The 23,681-nt window shown below is 31.6% G+C and overlaps 3 protein-coding genes across 8 annotated transcripts; 2 read left to right on the top strand and 1 right to left on the bottom strand.

Moving 5' to 3' along the window:
• Positions 1–150: 150 nt before the first annotated feature.
• LOC126760538 (vesicle-associated membrane protein/synaptobrevin-binding protein) lies at positions 151–10,130 on the top strand. Its single transcript, XM_050476243.1, has 7 exons — positions 151–685; positions 6,059–6,211; positions 6,274–6,380; positions 6,495–6,594; positions 6,669–6,739; positions 6,796–6,900; positions 7,033–10,130. Exons 1-7 carry the CDS (start codon positions 631–633, stop codon positions 7,183–7,185), a joined length of 744 nt encoding a protein of 247 aa, XP_050332200.1. The 5' UTR covers positions 151–630; the 3' UTR covers positions 7,186–10,130.
• A 770-nt stretch (positions 10,131–10,900) lies between these two features.
• LOC126760526 (glutathione synthetase-like) lies at positions 10,901–20,195 on the top strand. 6 transcript variants are annotated; one of them, XM_050476224.1, is made up of 11 exons: positions 10,910–11,126; positions 11,299–11,353; positions 11,534–11,699; positions 11,993–12,205; positions 13,453–13,625; positions 17,402–17,444; positions 17,515–17,640; positions 17,906–18,018; positions 18,710–18,923; positions 18,989–19,159; positions 19,630–20,195. In XM_050476224.1, the coding sequence occupies exons 3-11, from the start codon at positions 11,550–11,552 to the stop codon at positions 19,906–19,908; spliced, it is 1,482 nt and encodes a 493-aa protein (XP_050332181.1). In that variant the 5' UTR covers positions 10,910–11,126; positions 11,299–11,353; positions 11,534–11,549; the 3' UTR covers positions 19,909–20,195. The 6 variants fall into 6 exon arrangements, 5 of the variants coding, with proteins under 5 accessions (XP_050332181.1, XP_050332179.1, XP_050332177.1 ...); XM_050476222.1 differs by having other exon boundaries at positions 11,299–11,454; XM_050476220.1 differs by having other exon boundaries at positions 10,911–11,126; positions 11,299–11,405.
• On the bottom strand, positions 20,165–23,478 carry LOC126760525 (cytosol aminopeptidase-like). The gene is made up of 8 exons (XM_050476219.1): positions 22,852–23,478; positions 22,631–22,746; positions 22,399–22,534; positions 21,520–22,025; positions 21,157–21,376; positions 20,838–21,087; positions 20,677–20,750; positions 20,165–20,600 (listed from the first exon to the last, which is right to left on the bottom strand). The coding sequence occupies exons 1-8, from the start codon at positions 22,963–22,965 to the stop codon at positions 20,433–20,435; spliced, it is 1,584 nt and encodes a 527-aa protein (XP_050332176.1). The 5' UTR covers positions 22,966–23,478; the 3' UTR covers positions 20,165–20,432.
• Positions 23,479–23,681: the final 203 nt, after the last annotated feature.

Here is a 23,681-nt window from a genome sequence, read left to right as displayed (position 1 = left end):
CTATACGGTAAACTTTATTTTTCCGCTTGCCAATGCAACCCTGTATAGTTCTTAAATGGACACGCTCAAAACGAAAAATTTTTAGCGGCGAATTCTTGCCAAGAATACGGCGAAAAATTCAAAATGACGCATGCGTTGCAAAATTTTTACTTGCCAAAAAATTGATGAGCGAATCGGAGGTGCAGCAAACTAGTAAAAAGGGAACTAGCAGAATTGTGAAAATAAGTGTCTAAATGTTGGTCAATTTATTTTAAATTTCAAATATTTTTCTCGTGGAATAAAAGGTAAATTTGTTTCTGTCAAGAATATAATTGAAGAAAATCTACGTGGACAATTTTGAACTGTAAAACACACAAGTAGAAGAAGAACGATCAGAAAGTAGCTGAAGAAAAGCGCAGTAGCAGCATTATTGGCAGGGACCGAATCGCATTAGTTACCTGTGAAGAAAAAAAATTGGGCGAAACATATTAGCCGTCAAACTTGGATGTGTATAGTGAGGAAAAGAAATAAAATTTTAAATAAATAAAAGTATACCCACAAACTTCAGTGGATTTTTTGAGATATCGTTAATATAAAAACAACAAAACGGCAGCGACTACAACAACTACTACTACGCCACCAGATTCGACAATGGAGAAGCCGAAGGAATTGATCATTGAGCCAAAAGGCGAACTGCGCTTTGTAGGTAAGTATGTGAACCCATTAGGAAAAAAATACAATTAAGACATACAGCAATAGTATGGGGAAATGGGAGCCGACACTTTCGTCGAAGCATGTAGGAGACGTCTGTCAGATGGCAATACGAAAAGCGACGTCAGCGTCGACGCTGAGCATGTCACTGAGCACTTGGTAAACGAAAATTGAATGTTTATTTTCCATGGTATGGACTAATAGCCTAACTTAACTGTATATTGCCCACATTCAAATCCAAAGTCTGAATTTAAAGGTTACTAATTTCTATTTAATCAAAGTCAATATTCTTAGATTACATTTGTGTGCCTATGTTCAATTAGTTTGTGAAAATTGCCAGTAATTGCCTCATTTGTAGTGAGGTACTCGCCGAAGTTGTTGTATTTAATGTTTTTGCCCTTACATTTAACAAATTAATTTATCAACAATTCTGCTTTATATTTTCTCTACGACATTTGGACTGAACTTGAATTGATTTGCATATGGCTTTTGTACCCTGCAACTAATTCGATAGACATCTATCTTCCAAAATATATGCCAGAATGCTAATACATAGTTACAAAATCTATTATCGTTTTCATGAATTTGCAGTATTGCTCGCTCTGGACTCCTTAAATACCTTATCGTCACTAAATCGCATGATTCACGCATGAGTTAATAAATATACATAGATTGCTTGGTGAATGTGTGATAATATTTAAGGCCTTGCTGTATATTATTTTGCAAATATTTGCAAATAAACATGGAGTATTTTTTAGTAGTTATGCAAACTTAACAGTTTAGTTTTGCAATTTCTGAGTTCTCTCTTGCATCAAACCAGATTCTCTTGTAATGATCCCTAAATAATTGTTTTTTTTTAGCGACACCGAAATTCACTTTCTAGCCAATTGGCACATCGCGTACTAAATTTCATACATTTTTTAATAAGATTAAAATGAATTACATGATTTGTTTCTAGAGATATTCCCAAGAAAATATTGCTCTACATATTCAAAATTGTCGTCATATTCTATAAAAGTGAATGTGTGTTGATTGCTTTTCATACGGTGAGCGATTTGCCGGTTTTGATAATAATTTTAATATTAGCCGGTGGTATCAGTCAACAATTAATATGAATGTGTATTTGGTTGTAGTGCAGTCGTAAGTAAATAAAAATCGTTCGTTGTATAAATCGCGTCCCACAAACATTTGTTAGCTACATTTTTATATTTTTCATTTTTACTTGCGTATATGTAAGTATGTATAAGTTTGTACATATTAATATTTCGAAACAACAGAAAATGGTTCTAACTAGAAATTTATTTATATGAAGCATTGGTTTTTGGTTTGTATTGTCGGAATTATCTCTGTGTATTTTTGAAATCTAGCCAAAAAATTAAAATTTGTACATATTTTACGTTATATGTATCCATTATACTTACATATGTATATGTACATACATATATACAGTTGTCCACAAAAAAATAGTAGCGACCACAACGAAACGAATCTTAAAATGTTCTATAAGAAAAATGTTTCTGTCGCAAAATTTTTACACAACGTATTCACTAAAAATGTATTAATATTTCCAAAGTCCATTTAATTCAATGGAGCGTAAAGATCTAGTTTCACATAAAAATAGGAGCATTCTATGTAGTACATAAAATTTAGACATTTTAAAATTAAAATGTTTTCAAACCTTTACAGAATAATAAAATAAATCATATTTCTTTGAATCCTTTCCTTTTTCACTATATGCCACAAATTTCTTGAATTGGTTGGTTTTTATTCGGAACAGTTTTTTTTTCGGTATTGAGATTTTTTATGGAATTAAGTCAAGGAAACTGCAAAGATTTATGCTTAACCTCAACTCCGTTGACCCTGCAACCATTTCTTTACGCATTTGACGATATGCTTAGGATCATTATCTTCTTGGTATATTCCCTCGGGCATCTTTACTTATTTTCTATAATTTTTGCTAAATTCCTTTTATCATTCAATTATAAGGATATCCGAGAACCAGCAATGATGAAAGAGAATAACGATCAATATAATAAAAAAATCGTCATTTACATGTGATCCACAAAAGTTATGCAGGCAAATACATTTTTCGTATTGGCACTCCCATTATTTTGTGGACAACTGTTTGTATGTACTAAATGCAGTTTTTTTTATGGTTTCGAAAAGTAGTATATGCTTAAAAGTTTTTTTTTGTTTTTAAGATAGATATATAAGAAAAATGATGGTCCGGGAAAGTAATATAAAATGTCAAAAGTAAAAAACAAATTTTATACATAAATACGTAATGAATGATTTGCGTACGCGTACTAATTTTTTGTATACAGTGCCGGAAATGGCAGTTTAAAATAAAAACTTATTTTAACAGTATTCGTTATATTCGTTATATAAAGAATATTTGTGCTTTAGTAATAAAATAGCACAATTATACAATTCAAAGAACAAAGGGTGTTAAAATTTTCGTATTTGAAGCTATGAACTTGTTATATTAAATTTGTTTTGTTAATTAAATTTTTTTTTGTCATTTTTTTTTTATAATTTTTGAACTAAAAGCTGTTTATATTTTATAACTTTCGGCAGTAAAAGTGACAAGACATACTGATGTACCGTTACATAAATATGAATTAATATGCATACACACATACGAACACTCATAACAAAAGCAATTACAAAAAAAACAGCGTTTCAAAACAACTGCTAAATTTGTTCATTATTCTAATTTCTTCAATTATGCTCATCTATATTACAATTATGTATGCCTATTTCATTTAGACAGCCACAATTTGGGTAAAAATCGATTTTTAATTTGTTTGTTGAAAACAATAAGATTCTAGGGTGAGGGTGTTAGGCGAACAGCAAGTAAATCTTTAAACTTTGACTGTCTGAACAACGAATTAAGCGCCGCTCATCACTAAACTAGTTGGCGGATGAGTATTGCCGAATGTAGCAACAATGGCGACGAAGCATGAAAATTTGTTGAGTAATAAAGCACAACGACACCGCATGGTGTATAAAAAAATATTAGTCAAACGTCTCAAACGCATTCTGACAAAATGACGCAATGAAAGCAGTGTGAGCGTATTCCTCAAATGCTCAGCTGTCGGCAATAAACTGCACATTTTCATGCAATCAAATACAAGGACAGTGCGGATTTACGGAATGTTTGGGGCTAAAAACCTATCGCTTTACTACATATATATTTTTCTATTTAAATAGAGAAAATACAATTCATATTTTTACAAATAAGTGAACTCTGTGACTTAAGATATGTATATACAAACATACATCATCACCCTACTAAAACCATACATGTGCTATGTACTCTCCCCTTTTCATACAATATTTAGTATAAAACATATTTTTCTAAGATGATAGGCTTTTACTATGGCAGGTTTCAAATTACCGACTTTAGATTTAACAGGCCACAAAAGTAACGAATTCGTGTAAAGTCGGCACTAACGGGTGTACGAAGTAGGTCGCATAGGTAATACATATTTAGGAATATGCATATTACTAGTTTCGTTCTTATAAAACGTTAAAGACGAACTAAATGTTTCTTTGCGTATTTTTCATGCATATGCATATCTGTATGTACATGTATGTATGTATGTATCTACCTAAATGTAACTCACCCTTAGCTATAATCTAACCACTGTCGCCCACTACACAATTGTATTTTGCTTATTGCTGCTAGTTGCTACTCGAACAGAGGACAACCGCGTTAGGACGAGGGCAAAGCCAATCGAAACATATCGCTACTCGTACACCTTGAACGAAATATAGACCTATAGGTAAAAAAAAAAATATGAAAAAGAACAATAACCAAAGAAAGCCGATGTTTATTTTTCTCTTTCATTTCATTGTATTCGCCATCATGTCTTTTGTTGTGAATTTGTTTTGTGTCAACCACTTTGAGCTTAAGTGTTCCAGCAGATAGCTGAATTGACTTAGTTATTCTATATTGTTTCATTTCTATTCAAACCGAGATTTCATTACACCACAAAATCCCTGCTTATGCCCTGCCAATAAAACTAGAAGTGAATTTAATTAAGGAATACTTTTGTTTAATTTTTAAATTAATTACTTGCTTATTAATACAATGTGGTAGAAGTATTTACTAAAATTGTATAGTTTCTAAAAATGCACTTTTATTTTTTTAGCAATACTCCTTATCACCTAACAGGGTTTACAGTTTCATATTGCATTTAGTGGCCAATATATGTACATATTTAAAACTCATATTTTCATAGCTAAAAATAATTTCGGCTTATTTATAGGTACACCTAGTTGACCAATAATTTCTACAAAATATCCCAACTATCTTTTAGAATGTTAAAATTAAGGGTCATCTACATACTGCGCACACCCTTCTTCAAACATCCATAGGAAAACTAGACTTTCTCCTCTCCCTTATGGTTTGTGTGCACTCCCTAAACATCTGCAAACATGTTTTTCAGTAACATATATTCTATATTGGAGTAATATTTGACCAAACAGTGAATGCTTTGCAATGTGCAAATAAGCAGACTATGAAATATGATCTTTAACACAAATAATCTCTGCAGACGTTTATTATTAGCGAAATATGATCTTTAACACATCAGAATAATCTCTTTAAACATTAATTATAAACCAAATTATTTAACATATAAATTTAACATTAAAAGTCACATATTTACAAACAGTTTGAAATAATTACTTTTAACATTCGTGCAACTAATATGTGAAAGTGGGTATGTTGAAACCTTGGCACACTACATACTTATGCACCCCAATACATGTATAGAGTATAATCGTTACCATATACATTGTCACAGCTGGTAATTATTACCATTTTATTTTCCGTTTTTGGCTCTGGTATTGTTTCCATAATCTATCAATAATCTAAATTGAAGAATAATAATAGGCACCGGTGGTTTTTATTATCATTTGACTGGTGTTTAAAGCTCATTCAAGCGTATGCAGTAATGAATTAGAAAATTTTACGAATATTAATATTAGACAATTGCGAGCTGTGTATAGTTTTGTTATTTAAAAGTTAGATATATTCGTGTATTTCATAATTATTACAATAAATTATGTTCCGCACATAAAAAGATCTATTAAAATAGTGGAAACTTGAAAAGAAAATGAGAGTTCATTTCAATCAGAAATTTGTCAAGACGAAAACTCTTGATGAAACAACCAAAATGACAGCGGGGTAAATAAATATTCAAGAGTTTTTTTTTGCAGCGTAAATTAATAAAATACCTTTTATTTTTGTATAGAATTATATGGTCATATTAATTAATTTAATAATATTAAATACTTTCATTAGCAATTATACTTGTGTAACTGCAAAAGTATTTTATAATAATTTCTTTATTTACAGGTCCCTTCACTCGTCCCGTTATCACTGTTATGAAAATAACCAATCCAACAGATAACATTATACTGTTCAAGATCAAAACGACCGCTCCAAAACGATATTGCGTGCGTCCAAATTTCGGTTCACTCGAACCACATACGCATGCCAGGATTGAAAGTAAGTTACCGAAATACAAATATATAAAATTTTTTCTAAATCAATTGTCCTAAAATTTTCAGTTTGTTTACAACCTTTTGTGTATGATCCCAACGACAAAAATAAGCATAAGTTCATGGTACAGAGCCTGGTTGTGCTCGATCACTCCGTTGAAGACTGGAACAAGTTGGTGAGTAAATGAAGCGTAATTGATTTAACAAATAGCATGCAATTTAGTCATTTAGACTTGCTGGTAACAACTTTTAATACGATCGTTATTATTATTTTTTTTAATTTGCTTTAGTGGAAAGAGTCAGAACCACATCAGTTGATGGATGTGAAGTTGAGATGTGTCTTCGAGATGCCAACTGTAACGTCAGCCGCAGACAGCAGTGTTACTGCAGGTAGCACGCAATTAACTAATTTAAATTCTCAAGTATTTTATTTAATTAATGTTCATTTTATTACTTTCAAATAGGCACCAATGAAATTGTAAAACAAGAAATTACTGAGACAGAAAATAAAGCAATTCCATTTCGCGAAGAGAAAGTAAGTTGTAACAATAACTATTACAATTGGTTCTAATTTAATTTTAATGCTTATAGGTATCAAATGTGCAACCATCGGATCAACGTGAAGAGTTATTGTCCGACATTAGGCGGCTGCGCGAAGACAATGAGAAATTGCTCAGAGAGAAGCGTCATCTTACGGTAATTTTTATATTTCTGATTTTTCACAAAGTTAAGCGCATAACTTATACAGGTTATGCGAGAATAGCTGTCACAATTATTGAATACAACATTTTAGAAGCTTTATTAAATATAAAATTATTTTTTCTTTAGGATGAAATCGTCAAAGTACGGGATTCATATTCGAAACCGATGTACGATCAGGCCTATACACCTATTCTGGGCGAGAAACAAATTCCGGTGTTCTATATAGCGTTGTCGATTGTTGCGGCCATATTTGGCTTTCTGTTTGGCAAATATTTTTGAATGCATACAACGCATACAAAACTCTGAAGTGCTGACATGTTTATCTATAAAAACAACAACTACATAAAATGAGAAACGCCGTCATACACAAACAGATAAACGAAGAAAACGAAACTAAAAATGAAACTTATATATAAAACCCAGCAACAGTATAAAAGTAAAAATAAAAACAACAAAACTTAGAAAGGAGGAAATGATCAAATGATTAAAGATAAACAAAACGAAAAACCAACAAAATAAAAAAAAAATAACAAGAAAACAAAACAGCTAAAAAATTAATGAAAATTGTTGAAAGTTTGTTTTGAAATGCATGTAACCATAAACATAAATGGGCATAAGCAGACAAATGTACGAAAAAAAAACTTGAGAGAAAAATCAGTTAAACTAAGAAACACTATGATTTGCAATTAAAGAAACAAAACAAACGCGCTAAAAGATAATAACAGTCAAAGTATCACATTTATAATGAAATAGCAAGCAAATATGTATAAAGCTCGGTGTAAGGTAGACAAACGAACGGTGACTGAACATATGCAAGTGTGTAAGGAGGGCAATTCAAAATCTATAAATTGTGTGTGTTTTGTGTAAACGCTTGCAGAATACACTTTTTTAGTATAGCCAAAGGGCACCGATTGAACGTTGGCACGGCATTTATTCATAACTTTATATTATATAGCAACAAGTGAAAAGGATTAAAACAACTACAAAAGAATTACATATAAAAAAAGAAGTGAATAATTAAATATTTAAAATATGCACTATATAAAGCGTTAGGTTTAATATTTTATTGTATGTTTTTGGATCATGCTTGTATAAATATAGTAGCAACAAAACGCTGTAGCAGGGTCTTCACCATTGAGACTATTTACTGAATAGAATAAAGAAGTACTAATTAATTTGCCTTTGCAGATACGAAAACTTGTTCGCATATGAATATATTATTAGCATACGTAGCTCTAACAATGAAACCCATCATGTGGCATTGAGCATTTTTTGTTTTAAATTTTTTTGTTTGTTTTGTTTTAAACATTTCCTAAGTTAACATGCATACATTCAAATATAAACACAAATAAACAATTTATTCGAGCTTTCCCAATATTGAATTTGATAAGCAAGTCTAATAAATGTGAGAATATACATACATATAAATTGTAAGTTTGTATTGTTTCCTAACTATTGAATTTGTAGGTCGTACCCTGAAATGTATGCTTACCAATTTTTGTTTTTAAGTACGTTTTAGTTGTCCTCCCTTCCCCGTGCGCTCAATAAATGTTATTGTTTTCACGTGTGTAGTGTTCTACGGAACATGAAAGGTAATAAATAGGCATACTTAAACCAAACGCTGTTCAGTATTTGCACTTATACCGCGTTTACTTGCTCTCCCATAATTAAATATGCCATAGTAAAATGTATTCAACGGTTCGCCATCTGTTAGTTTCGTGTAACTGTTTTTGTTCTGAATACTAATTAAAATAATTTTATTCAAGTTTTGTGTAATTTTGTTGTTGGAACTATAAAAATGCTTCGGTTACTTCGAATTATCAATAGCGTTGTTTTATATTTAATTCTCATTTAATTTTAATGTACTATATGCTTTTGCCGAAATGTATGTATGTATTTTTCTTGTGGTAATTTCCCACGTTTAAGTAAATAAATACTTCATTTTAATTAAAATCAAAAATCTTTATTTATTTCACAATTATATTTTTTTTTTGGAATAAATAGAATTTTCTTTTGAATAAAAAGTTTTGTTTTTCATTTGTTTAAATATTGAATTTTTTTAATTATTATTTTTTTAATTATTATTTTTTTATAAAGTTTTTAAAAAATAAATATTTTCGTTTTGAATAAATAAGATAAAAATAAAAGTGCTACGCTTTCTGTGACACCTTAATTTCCTTAAAATTCATTTTGAAGTATTGTGTTTATATGGTGTTTGCTCACAGATATATAGAGCATTATCTATGTATATTGATAAGTTCGTTTATTAATTCACATTTGAAATTTGGAAAGATTTCAAATTTTGTTAAATTAAAATTAATATTTAATTTTTTAGAGCAAATTAGTCTTCACTTTTAACTTTTCTTTCTTAAACTTGAATATATTTATATAACGGTAATTTTTTTTATTAGTCTGATTGTTCTTTTATAGTGCTCAAAGTTTTTAATAGCAGTTTTCGCTACAACTATATTGAGGACTTTGATTTTGGGAGTCTTGGCGCAAATGTTCCGCTGATGAACAAAAAAGCTAAACTCAACATTTCATTGTTTTACAATGCATTCATACATAGCAAAATAAAAAGTGAAAATTTGTAGTTGACGACTCTTCTTCTGTTTTGCCGTGGAGAGACAACACGAACATACCTTAACAAAACATGGAAACTATTGATTGCATTATTTAAATTCATATTTATATACATACTTATACATAAATATAATAACTGAAGAAATAATTTAAATAATGAATGACGTATATTAATGTAATTTAAAAGAAATATATAAAGCAAATGGTTTTCTTTAAATTGTTAATTAAAATGTAAGTGAAATATCATTGAAGAAAAATATTAGAAAACTAAACATCCAATTAACAAAACAAAACAAAAAACTAGAAACAAAAATCGCTTTGTTTTATAACCAGCTATTACAACAAACAACATAAAAATAAAAAGAGAAAAGCAACAATAGCTGCGCGTAAAAGTGTAGATACGCAGTAATAACATAAATACGCTATAAAAACTGGCATAAAAAGTGTTTCCATTCAACTTTTTGAAACTATTATTTAATAAAATAAAAGTATATTACCAAACTGAGACAAAACAAAACAAAAATCATACAACAAGTATAAACAGATGAAATAAACCAATAGATAAAATTAACGAAAACCCGCGCAGAAACGAAATATGCAAAAATTACCTTAAATATATTATAATAAATGGAAAATTACAATTTGCGCATACTTTTATTTTAACTTTTGAATAACTATGTATAATATGTACATATACGAGTAACCACCTTAATACCATGAAGTAATACTTAATAAGGTGGTTCTGTGGAAGAGTCTTTTGGGAGTAGGTTAGGTTCAGCGGATCAAAGTGCCGCACTCAGGATTTCTTTACGTCTCTTTGTCAATGAAATAATTTCCTTGGAAATTAATCTATTTACATACTGCATTAACTCCATGGGTATGCGGGGTGCGAATAATCAAAATAAACTAGATTTCGAAAAACGCAAACTCTATGACCAGCTATTGTTGAATCACTTATATCAATCTGGTTTCATTTCAATTTATTTAAATTGGCAATGATTCCCCATCCCACCTGGAATTTCAACTTTCAGTAAACATATGTAAATTTGTCTTTTCGGCCTCAGTTAGGCGTACTCGGAGGGAGTATAATAAACAGTTTGCAACATATGTATGTACATGTCCAGTACGAAGAATAGTTGAAGCAAAATTGCGCCGTTATGGCGTCATACACTCCAGAATAAGTGGGGCCAATATAGAAACTAAAACAAATATCTAAAGCGTCATACGTCACCGGTGCAATTTTGATTTAGTAAGCTCAGACAAAATCAAAAAAGAAAGGGTAAGAGCTTGACCTGATCTATTATTCTTTGCTCCGTTCTCCACTTTTTTATTCTGTAAAGTGAACACCCCTAATATTAATCGGTATTAAAAATAAAAAAATACCAGCGATTGGGCATCACTCTCAGCTGTTTTTGTTGATAAGACTTTCGGCTGCCAATTAGTCAAGTAAACTAGTAACAACATTATTCATTTCGGTTTCTAAATTATCCGTGGTTTGGTCAGTTCGCAGCGAAATGTTTTAAAACTCAACATATATAAAACCTTAAAATACCAACCCAGTTACAACATTAAAACTATAACTCTACTTCTCCAGTAACGTGAGTCACGTGCCTTAGAATAGAGTTAAAACCGAGCAGGTTGGTATGGTCCCGCTTTGTTTAATCTATAAGCAAAATAGTGTTTGTCTACTAATTACATAGCTTTACTAGCTCTTAGTTGTGCAAATATACTTTTAAACTCTCTAATTTACACATAAAAGTGACGTAGGTGCGGTGTAGTACCTACAAGTTGTTTTTGTTTTTTTTTCAGCCATCGACATTGTGTAGTGGCAATCATTAGTGACGAAACGGTTTGAAGGCGCAAGGTAATAGAAGTTGGTAACAAAAACGGTATTGCGTTATAGGAGTTAATAAACTGTGAGTCGAAACTTCAGTGTTTTGAAAGTTCTTTAGAGTCCTATAGTTGGTAATTTGATCAAATAGCATACGGATACACATTTAAAGTATATTAACTATTTTATTTATTAATTGCAATAATGGTGAAGATCACCTATTGGAAATATGACGGAAACACCGGTACTTGAACCTTGCATACCATTGCCAATTGCGGAACGTACATTGATTGATGTGACGGAAAAGGCGAAAGATTGGGCTATAATGCATGGTGCTGCTATGCGCTCCAAAACCAACTTCAGCTCGGATGCACTAAATGTAATTTGCCAGTTATTCTATTAGACATACATACATTAGTAATAGTAAGTACTATAGTAGTTGTGAAATTCTAGTATCAAACACTTCCCTGCGCTGTGTGTGTGAATGACATGCAAATTCTCATAACCATAACACTGGATTTTATTACAGATTAATATTAACTAAACAGATAGTGTACATCATGTTTGCATAGATATACTTAAAATTTTGTTCTTTTAGTTTGCTTGTTTAATTATCTTATATATATGTATGTATATTTATATTATTGTACATATTTTATATTACATGTGTAGTTCGCACCATTTATATTGATGCCGTCGTCATTCCCGCGCAAAGAGTTCGAAAAGGCTAGGAATTTGCAAACCATAATCAATCAATTGATGCATAATGTGGCGCATGATGAGGAATTTCTAACTACAACACTGGCCGAAACCGTAAAAGTCGATGAGTTTACTGCTAATTTATTTAATGTCTACAAAAAAGTACTCGCTAATGGTTTTGGACAGGTAAGACAACACTTACGCATCAGTTATATGATTACAATAATCTCTCATAAATTGTTTGAATTAAACTTCAATTATTATTTTCACGAAGTACATTTTACGCCTACATCATCCATTGCTGATAGACTCATATCTAAAATCTATATTTAAAAAACAAATTTAAATTTACGAAAATCATGATTTCCAATTGAATTTCGCCGTCATGACGTGAGGCTTTATGCTTGAATATTTCCTTATTATTCGAAAATCTATAAATATATTTACATACCGAATTGTTTTTACTGCCAGTGAAGGTTATTTGTAGTGCCTGTATATAGGGTTTTCGATAAATGGATTATCCTTCATGTTTTAAGCCGGCTCGAAGTGAGTTTTTTCAAAGCGAAAAACATATGATCTAAAATTATGCATATTTTGTTAAGGAATGTTCAAGTATTAAATTTTATCAAAAAAAAAATTTTAAATTTATGGTCACAGGAAATCAATTTGAAGAGTGTTCAAACAATTCATCTTCCATGTCGCTTAAATAAATCAAAATACTCAACAGAGTTTCACATACTCATAAAATATGTATAATCACGAAGTTAATAATATTGCCCGAAAGTTGCTAGGTCTACACATTTCTTCACTAAATTATCTGCTGATCGTAATCTAATCGTAGCTAATCTTAAATAAAAGCTTTTATAAAGATTTTATTCTCCAGTAATTAAATAAAAAAGTATTAAAGTGAAAGTTAATACTATACATAATATTCACTTAGCTTGGGATGGTAGCTAAACCATTGATAAGTCCCCAAAAAAGCACCGAAATTAATTAATTACAACAAAGGCAATAAACCGAAGCACGCGCGTCATATCCTTATTTCATTTAAATAAATTACATTTTATCGCACATTCACATACCATTACTTGTCCACCTCAGTAGTTAATTAGTCACACATGTACATTGGTTACATAAATATATATTTATTTGTTAATATCACCTTCTTGTCTGATGGTTTCTAATTTTTTGATTATTTCATTATTTGTTTATGCTCATATGAACACACACGCTCATTGGCAATCGAATGAATCGCACAAAATGAAAACGTGAAAAAACTCAAAACTTTTAACACCAAAAATATTAATAAAAAACCGTAAAACTTATCATAAAAATTAAAAAAAAAAACAATAAAAAAATCGAAAACTAATATAAAAAATAATTCAATTTAAAAATGCACCAAACTAAAACAATTACCTAAACATAATATGTAGCCAATTTCGTTGGGCCTATTGCGCAGTGATTTGATGTTGGAGACGAATTGTGCAGAATTGCTAGAAAAAGAGAAACAAGCCCCGTGTGCCTACTGTTGCTGGAAACAAGTTGAAATTAACACTATAGCTTCTGGTTTTGGCCATTTAGGACCAGTAAGCAAAAATATACAAAGGTGCAAAATTCAATATTAATTTCATTTTATTCTTGGCATATTTTAAAAGTAGCAATAGTGTGTAGCCAAACAAATCGTTGATATTGTATGTACTTAATTTATTAGCTAGCTACAAATCACTAAGCATTTGATTGAAAAAAAAACGTATTTTTCAACAAGCTTCGTTTTTATACTATGTACATATGTACACACATACCTATCTTTATTATGGCGTCATTTTTCGTTTAGTATTATTTTACAACAAGTTTGCTCTATAAATGCTAGGTTAATATTGAAAAATGAGCGTACCGCTCTTTATAGCGGTTTTTAATTAAGTATAGTTCATTTAAGTGCTCTTTTTTAGTTTTTAATTTTATGTTGCTTTTTTTATAATTTGCATTTATTGTGGTCAAGGTTGCCAATAATGCATTAAAAAATAATTGAATTAACATTTGATTAATTTTTTTTTCTAATCCCAAATACGGGAAAAATAGTCCATATATCGAAAAAAAAATTATACAAATCGAATTAAAAAATAAAAATTTTAATCCCAAACACCTTGGATCAAACTTTAAAAGGCTACTCTTAATCCCAACAAGAAATGAAAAATTCAGAAAAATATATTTTTTAATGTAAAATTTTTGTATAACTAAATTTGCAACCCTGATTGTAGTATAATGGTTTTTGATTTTTCATAAATGCTTGCATGATTTTTTATTATTTTTTTTAAATTTTTTTATTCTAATCTAAGAAAGAAGCGAGCCACTAAAAAATAACATTTATATTATTACCAAAGGATTTCAAAACAATTACTTTGTAGTAACAAAGAAAAAAAATCATTATTAAAAGTTAATTGATCCAATTATCTTTAGGTAATAGGGCGATCTTCTATTCACTACTTCCTTGCTTGAGTTCTGCTCTATTATCAAAATTGAAAGTAAAAGCAACAACACAAAGATGATTGACCCTTCTTTTACTTATCTTAGTTTTTGTTCGATTCATCACCTTTCAAGCTATTATCGTTGTTATTACTTTTACGGCGCAAGTTTTCTCCGTTTTTTTGAAGAATATATATTTTAAAGAATTTTAAATATTTTCTTATTATGTGCATATGTACATATGTATATGACTCTTTTATATCATAAACAGGGTATATAAGATTGCCCGAAGTATGTACATACATATATCTAGTTATAAGTGACCAGCATGATGAACTGAGTCATCTGTCCGTCTGTTTCTATATACGCTTTCCCACGACAGTCAGACCGTAACAGACCCGGATTTTTTATCCGGACAAGGACAGTGAACATGGCAGAATTCTGCCACTATAACAACAACAACAGCGCGAGTACCCCTTAGTCTGTTATATATCCATCTGAAATTGGGCACACGTTCTTTTTTACCCAAGTAGCTGCTCATTTGACGCAAGCATATACATAGCTGTCACCCAAACTATTTAATCAAAATCCAGCTTTTAAGTGGAACACTTTTTTATTTTACGAGATATCTTCACGAAATTTAGCATGTACATAGCATGTAGCTGCCTTACAAACTGACCGATCAAAATCGAGATAAAGATCTTTTTATACCTTTTATGCTTCAAGAAAAGCACCTGTGAAGAGTATTATTTTTTGTTTCTTCACGTTCTTTGATATTTTTGTTAATATTTTATTAGCATCAAAACTTAATTATTTGTTTATTGCAAAATATTTCAATATTTAACTGCATTTAAATCTCAAAAATATCGATAACATAACGCCAATTTTTTTTTGAAAATTACTACTTTTTTGTTGTTGTTTTTGTTGTCACAACATCAAACGTACCCCAACAATGTATTTGACAATGCAGTTTTCTGTTCCTGATCAGATGTAAATTCAGGTCCTTTCAAGTTACGTAAACATGCATATTATGGGAACATCAGCTTCAGCTAATTGTAGATGACAAGTTCAGCGATTTATTTTGTGATTTATAGTTATGAATCATCATATAAATTCATTTATATAGTATAAAGGATATCAAGTATATCAAAACATAATTTTTTCGATTAAATATTTATTTATAGCCTAGCATAAGCAACGTATTTTTTGTCTTATTTTAAAATAATAAATTTAGAAGAATAGAATTTAATAATGAAATTGCATTTTAATATAATTTTATTGTATTTAGAAACTTATTAACTGTGCCCCAACGCATGAATTTTTTTTTTTTTTTTGCTTATGAACCTTATTTCTTATTTATTATTATTATTGTTCCTTTTGCTGCGGATTTTGTTTTTCCATTTTGTTTTGCTAATCAGCCCATTTCTTCTACATATGTATGTATTTTTATAAACTCTACTATTAATATTTTTGCATTTGTTTGGCACACAGTTTGGCCGGGGAATTTTCGGATTTTTTTTTTAATGATATAAACAGCTGATGTGATATCAGATGTGCAATCGAAACGTTTTAAAAACAGGCAAAGTGCAATCAACTGCAACGCCGCAAAGTATTTAAGCGTTACGTTGTGATTTCTTCTTTACATAAGCCATTATCAAATCTGAACGTAGAATAGCAAGTGAATTTAGTAATATCAACTAAATTTTGCTTTCAAATTTTATTTTAATGATTATTAGATCCTTAGCATTGTAAATACACATTTTTTATAAGCCATTTCGCAATTTATGCTAGCACGTTCATTTTTCCAAATCAAATCAAATCACTCAATCAACTAAAAGACTTGCTTACATCGCATCGCAAACGCATCCCACCACCAATTCCACCAAAAAAAAAAACCAAATCGAAAGCAAACTCACTAAACATCAAAGCAATAATTGGCAAGCACCAAGTTCAGCTCATAACTGACGTAGTCGGTAGCGGTCATGGTGGTTTATGAATTGAGTGTCATCATTTGCTCAATATGTCACTTATGCTCGTAAATTTACCAACAATTAATGTTCCATTAAATCATTTAACGTATTTTTCTTATGAAGTAAATCTTTGTATGTGTATCAATTTTCAGGCTTATTCGCTCGGTTTATTACGTTCCGACTATTTGGCTCACATGTTCGAAGACAATTCAGTTAAACAAGTTGAAATCAACACGATTGCCTCTAGTTTCGGTGGCATCTCCACACATATGATGCCTCTGCAGAGGTATTTTCATTTTTTCAACAACATCAATTTATATTTTTTCTCCTTTATTTTTCTATATTTTGTTTTATATGCTTTATATGTACATATGTATGTATTTAAAATTTTTCTGTGTAAGCGCAAACAAAGTACAACCAATTTTTCAGCTAATTAACTAATTATGTATATTAACTATGTATATTATTTTTTCAAAGCTTAGCGCTGGTTAAATATTTGTAGCTTTGCTTAATATTTGTGAATACCAACTTATATCATTTCCTACGCTTTAGTTTCCAACTTATTGCACGTAATTTATTTTTCTTGTTTTTTATTTATTTATCTAAAAACAAATAGTTATGTTAGACAACCGTCCATGTACATATGTATATATAATTATAGTTTCAAAATCGGTTAGAATATTTTAGTTGGCCTTGAGACCGTGCTTAGTTCAAAACGCCTCTTATTTATTTATTTGCTCATATAATATATACATAGTGTGTAGTCGGGTTTTTGACGCAATTGTAGACATTATATAATTTTAAAAATTACCGTTAACTTTTAAACTTATCTGTGTGCTTAAGTGCTCTTTATAAACAACTGAATAATATGTCTAAATATAATATACCCTATATTTTAAATATTTCTAATAGGATCCATATATATTCTCTCTCTCTCCTGCCTCTATAGCTTTGTGATGAGCGAGTTGGGGCATGCGGATAAAATTAAGAATGTAAATATACAAGTTTTTTTTTGCTAATTTCATAAAACAAAATATTAACGACTCTTTTATTTTCTCCTAGATGCCCGAAAATACTGCTTTGTCCGGCCTTTGTGGTGGCATGATCAAAGCTTGGGAAGTATATGCTCAGCCCAAAGCGGTTATTCTTTTTGTCATCGAAGATGTTTCCTACAATATTTGCGATCAGGTGCGTAAACTATTTTAAAGCACACTTTCTACTGATTTTTTTTATATAAAATTAATATATATGTATGTGTGTGACCTGGTCTACGAAAAGGGAAAAGGGAGCTAACGTGCGAAAACTAGTTTTCTGGGAAACAGCTGTTAAAAATAAACAAACTCGTTAATCAACTAAAAAGTGAAAATTGATTTTTTAACACCTAAGCCCCCTTTCCGTAGACCAGGTCACATATAATAATAAATAAATATATATTTACATATGTATATTACAGCGTTTCCATGAGTTTTATATACGCGAACAGCGCCCAGATATTAAAGTATTACGTCGTACTCTAACGGAGGTGCATAAAGAGGGCAAATTGGGACCAAATAAAGAACTTTTACTGTAAGTTATTGTAATTGAACAATTAGTATCCATATAAGTACTAAAACTTTCTAAAAAGATCTTTGTTATATGTACTCATATTTTGCAATTCGAAAAAAAATGTTTTTTTTGCGATTGTTGTTTTTTGAAGAGGCTATTTTTTAAAATATTAATTTAAATAATTGACAATTCATTTTCAAAAACTTTGAATTCTCTTATCCTGCAGTCGGTTTCCGGAAAATCTCTGAAAAAAGTGTAGGGCGATGAGGAAGATTTTTCTACTAAAAATTATATCAAATCCAAAAAAATAATTATTACTACATATAAATGAATACAGATAATGAAGACCTAGTGAAAATTTTTATTTTGGACATATTCCGAAAGAGAAGTCGTTTTTCTGTGTAACATTTAAGCTCCGGCGTGGCTTAATAATCGATCATTACCTGACAAATAGATCTTAGATGGTCATCTGAAAATTTCACGTCGATCGGTCCTCGTCGACTCTGAAAATAGTATTTCGAGAAAGCGACGTATAAAGTTTTGGGTGCCGATTACACTAAGCTAGAAAAATCCTTCAAATATGCTCATATCTTCGGAACTATTAACCTGATCAATTAAAAGTTTTTTAAAAATAATCACAACATCCTCGACCATCCCCATTATCTTGCCAAATAAAATAAAATCTTATCCTAAAAAAATCATCCCTTTACAGCGGTGAATACGAAGTGGCTGTCATTTATTTCCGCGCCGGCTATGAACCTCAGCACTACCACTCACAAGATGAATGGGATGCACGCTATATGATGGAGTGTTCGCGTGCGATAAAATGTCCATCCATACACTACCATTTGGCCGGTACCAAGAAGGTGCAGCAAGCGCTTGCTCAACCAGAAATGCTGGAGCGATTTATAAGCGACCCAGAAAAAGTAGGAATAACCAAATTGATAACTCATTTAAGATTGAGTGAAAAGAAAACATCTTCCTATTCCAGATAAAAGCTGTGGGTCAAATCTTCACCGGGCTCTACTCGTTGGACGACTCTGAAGCAGGCAATGCCTCATACGAAATGGCATTGAAAGAACCGGAACGTTTTGTACTGAAGCCACAGCGCGAAGGCGGTGGTAATAATGTTTATGGCGCTGACATTCCAGATGCACTGCGGGTAAGTGTTACTTTATTGAAAAATATTTTCTTTCCTTTTTATTTGACGAGAAGTCTTCACGAAATTTGCAATAAATTATTCTCCAGGAAATTGCTAAAATCTCTGAACAAATTGTTCAGACCACTATAGCATATAGCTGTCATACAAACTGACAGATCAAAATCCAGTTTTTGGTTTGAAAACATTTTTATTTAACAAGAGATATTCAGGAAATTTGACATATATATGTACATATATATGTATATTGTTGACAAAGGCATTTCTATGATCTCCGAACAAATTGTTCAGATCGGATAACTATAGCATATATTATATTATAGCTTGGGGACAACCGAGGTCAACACTTTCTTTTTTATGTCAAAATAATTAATTTTCGATTATGTGAGAAAAAACAACAATTTCGACGCTTACCAAATATACTGTGTTTTATTTACAAGCGCATATTTCATTGTTTGCTTTGTGATTTGCAGAAAATGAGTCGCGTTGAACGCGCCGCCTGGATTCTTATGGATCTAATTCAGCCACCAATATCCAAGGGTTACATGATACGTCCGGGTGGCAAATCGCCACCAGAAGTGGTGGATCTCGTGTCAGAGCTGGGCATTTTTGGCGTAATACTGGGTGATGTAGATAATGTGATTTGCAATTATCAAGCGGGTCATATGCTGCGCACGAAACTCTCGACTGCGAACGAGGGCGGTGTTGCAGCGGGACTTGGCGCCTTAGACAGTCCTTATTTACTGGATTAGTATTTTATTAATGATTTGGCTTTAAAAAAATTCATAGTTTTCTTCACAATTAATTTTGTTACATTTTAAAATTTTATATTTATATTTTCAAAATTTTCGAATCTTAAACATAATGTAAATCTGAATCTACTATTTTGCAGAGTTTTTGGCGTTTATCCATTTTGATAAAATTTTACCATATTTTTTAAATTTTTACACCATATCATGCCTACCTATCATATTTGTACATAATGCTAATAAATAAAAACCGGAAAACACAATTTTTAATACAAATCATATTTTAAAAATATATGTATTTGCATTGAGTAGAACATGTCACAGCAATAATCAAAAATATATAAACATCGCCATTTAGAATGATTAAGAAAGAAACAATTAAAACACAGATAAAATTTTGACCTCAGGACATTACTACACATCTTCATATACAAATACATTTCTTCTCCTTTGAGGGCCTCTCTCAGGCGCGTCGTGGCAGGGTTTGGTGAGTAGAAAATTTGGCGTTTATACGCTTACTTCTACTACTACTTCTGTTGGTCTGGACAGGCCATTTGATATAGGAATTGTATCATGGTACGAGTTGGGCGGCCCGTCATGCGATCTTTTAACAAATATGGCAGAGTACCGTACTTTGTCAACATACCCACGCCCCGTATATCCAAATGAGCCCAATCGACACAAGGCACAAATTGCTATATAGAATTAAAGTAATTATATTTACTATAATACAAAAAAGTAAAAAATAAAAACGAGAAACTCGAAGCTTACGTGCAATATTGCCGCTGCCAGGCAAGATGAAGCCGGTCCAGAACCATTGTTGCTGACATCAAAACTAACATGGTCTGGCAAAAACAATAAATAAATAAATATTAAACAGTTAGTATACAGTAAATATAAACCGTTATTATTATTCAAGTGTTTGTACTCACTCGTAACCAAATATTTATAGTAGTTCCACAATGGCAAGCGCCACATGCGATCGCCAGTTAGTGAGCCAGCCTTTTGGAATTGCTTCCAAATGTAATGTGAATTTGAAAATATGCCCGTAGCTCCACCACCCAACGCCTTTTTGACACCCTTACCAAGCGTAGCCACATCGACCACCAGACGTGGTTTGTATGTAGTCTGTGCATAGATCAATGGATCAGCCATCACCACGACGCCAGCTTTATCCGTGTCCTAGATAAGAAAATCAGCATTGAAAATCATAATTTTTTTTTAATGTTTTCGGTTTGTTAGTTTACTTACGCGTATCGCCAATGATTTGCCGTTGAGTAACGTGACTACGTCACCTGGCTTGCAAGCCATGCCCGAGGGCATATTCTCGCAAAGTGGTATAACAGCGGAAATGTTAATAGGCAACGATAGAGCCGCGGCGGCACGAATGGAAGCGACTACAACAGCAGCACCGGCCATGGCTCCACGGTATTCATCCATTCCTTTGCATGGACGCAAGCAGAGACCGCCACTGAAATCAGGGAATAAATATATTTTAGTATACAAATTGTTAATAACTTCTTATGTATTATTATCATTTATTTCAATTTCAAGTTCCTTATTTTATGTACTTTATATGCTCATTTACCCTTTATTTATCTACTTTATACTCACCTATTGAATGTCATACCCTTGCCCAACAACAATATTGGTTTATCTTCGGGAGCTGTGCCACAATAGCTGATTTCCAGTAAGACTGGCGGCTCACACGAGCCTTTCGCAATCATTAGAAAAGAGTTCAAATGTTGCTGCTCTATCCACTCCATTGTACGAATTTCCACAGTTACACCGCATGGGCATAAGGCATCGACGGTGGCTTGTGCAAATGTAGTTGGGGTCATTTGGTTGGCTGGTGCGTCACTAAGACGACGTGCAAGATTTTGTGCTTCGGCTTTAAATAGACCACGTGTCCAAGCGTCTATGTCGGGTGAGTCGTACAATTCTAATTTGGGAATTATTGTTCGGTCTTTTTTCATTTTATTATCTTGATAACGCCAAATCGCCAAAGCACTACCCTCAGCAGCTTGTTCGGGATATTCCATTGAATCCACAAAAACCTCTGAACAGCCTTGCATCTGCAGGCTGCGTGCACCGACACCAGCTGCTACGCGAACATTTTCCTGGTTTATAGAAATTTTCGTTAGTTTATAGAAATAGTACTTTTACTATATCTCAATAGTAGCTGGTATTATTTTGAGGTTATATATTCATTACATTTATTTATTGTATTAAAACTAATAATTGTTTTCAAACATCTATGCGCTTCCCATGCAAAATTGCTTACTTTGAAAACTCGTTACATAAATGATCATTGTAATTTATTTTTTTTATGAAACAAGATTTTCCTGTCAATTTTTTTCAATGACAGTTTAAATCAAAATTTTCAAATGTCAAATTTTCCAAAATGTTTTCAACGCAAAAATCTCTATTGTTAAATTGATTTCTTACTAACTGTCAGTAATTGAGCCCCATCCACCTTATTTATCTTCTTACCATGCCTTCATCCAACATTTCCAACTCATTGAAACCAGCGCCTTCACGTCCAACACCGACCACTGCTATAGATCGAAATTCCTGATCAATATTGTTGAAAACCTTTCCTCTGCCCAACCTTCCAGATAGATTCGTTCTACGTTCACACGAAAACACAATGGCCACGACATGAATTAGTATTGGTCACTTGTGCGTCAAACTTAAAATCGATATGGTAATATTTTCTACTCACTCTTTGATTAACTCAGATACTTTGCCCTGCACACGGTCATCGAATTTCTCTCCACTCGACGTTAGCTTTGCCTCCTTCTCGCCCTCCTTCTGATATAGGCCGATCACAAGTCCTTTCTGTATGGTGGTATAATAAAGAGATTTAAGATGTCATCACAACAAGTGTTTCGAGCATTGGCCTATCGTATGTATTTGAAACGGTTTAAATTAGTTGGCGCTTACCGTCACACGCGAATCATCGGCGTAGCACCTCAGATAGACTTGTTGGAAATTTTTCACATTTCGAAATCTCAGCAGAGATTTTGTTAGCCAATTTGTTATGCGTAGCGAGGACATAGTTTGCAAGTAGTTTTATCAATTTAATTTTAATTATTTCCTTTTATGCAAATTTTTATATATAAAACGGTTTTCAGCTTAAAAATTTTCAATAAAAAATAAAATTGAAATTTAGATCTGACTGAATATTTTTCACAGCTTGTTACAGTTCGTTTGAGTGTCTAGAAACAAAGTGCAAATGGTTCTTACTTGAGAGCCAACTATTAAACCGTTTGGATCATAATTGATTGCTTTCGAAGGTGCAATTTTTGTAATTTATTTTTCATATGTAATTACAAAGTGCTCTTGTTTCAGTTTAATTGTATTTTTTCTTGACATTTTTTCAAAATCTATATTGAGGATTTATTCGATTATTCATAAATCATGTATTTTCTAAAATATTTTTGTGACTTTTAGTGGATTAGGATTATGTATTTAAGACGAATATCGGCAAAACACGAAAAATGTGAGAAACATTTGTATACTTGCATATGTAGATGTTCACATAAGACAGCGGTTATATTAAAAATGTATTTGCAGAATGTTTATCCGTTCGCATTACGTAAACCTACTATTCTGAGAATTTTTTGGTAAACCGGTGTCCAATAGAAAGGCCACTGTTTTACAGTTTATGATAAAGACAACTTTTGCTAATATACGAAGTATGAATTTTTTGCTAATCTCAGAATGCGTGTGTCAAAGTTGAGTTCGACTCCCCTCGTAGTTATATCACTAAA

Source organism: Bactrocera neohumeralis, chromosome 5, assembly GCF_024586455.1.
Source record: "Bactrocera neohumeralis isolate Rockhampton chromosome 5, APGP_CSIRO_Bneo_wtdbg2-racon-allhic-juicebox.fasta_v2, whole genome shotgun sequence".
Lineage (NCBI taxonomy): Eukaryota > Metazoa > Arthropoda > Insecta > Diptera > Tephritidae > Bactrocera > Bactrocera neohumeralis.
This window is presented reverse-complemented; position numbering and strand designations above follow the sequence as displayed.

Coding starts and splice junctions, on each gene's coding strand:
- LOC126760538 (XM_050476243.1), top strand. CDS start 631: ATGGAGAAGCCGAAGGAATTGATCATTGAGCCAAAAGGCGAACTGCGC. Junction 6,212..6,273: donor TACGCATGCCAGGATTGAAA/GTAAGTTACCGA, acceptor TAAAATTTTCAG/TTTGTTTACAACCTTTTGTG. Junction 6,740..6,795: donor TTCCATTTCGCGAAGAGAAA/GTAAGTTGTAAC, acceptor TAATGCTTATAG/GTATCAAATGTGCAACCATC.
- LOC126760526 (XM_050476224.1), top strand. CDS start 11,550: ATGACGGAAACACCGGTACTTGAACCTTGCATACCATTGCCAATTGCG. Junction 11,700..11,992: donor TCAGCTCGGATGCACTAAAT/GTAATTTGCCAG, acceptor TTACATGTGTAG/TTCGCACCATTTATATTGAT. Junction 17,445..17,514: donor ATGCGGATAAAATTAAGAAT/GTAAATATACAA, acceptor ATTTTCTCCTAG/ATGCCCGAAAATACTGCTTT.
- LOC126760525 (XM_050476219.1), bottom strand. CDS start 22,965: ATGTCCTCGCTACGCATAACAAATTGGCTAACAAAATCTCTGCTGAGA. Junction 22,535..22,630: donor GTATCTGAGTTAATCAAAGA/GTGAGTAGAAAA, acceptor GTGTGAACGTAG/AACGAATCTATCTGGAAGGT. Junction 22,026..22,398: donor AAATGTTGGATGAAGGCATG/GTAAGAAGATAA, acceptor TCTATAAACCAG/GAAAATGTTCGCGTAGCAGC.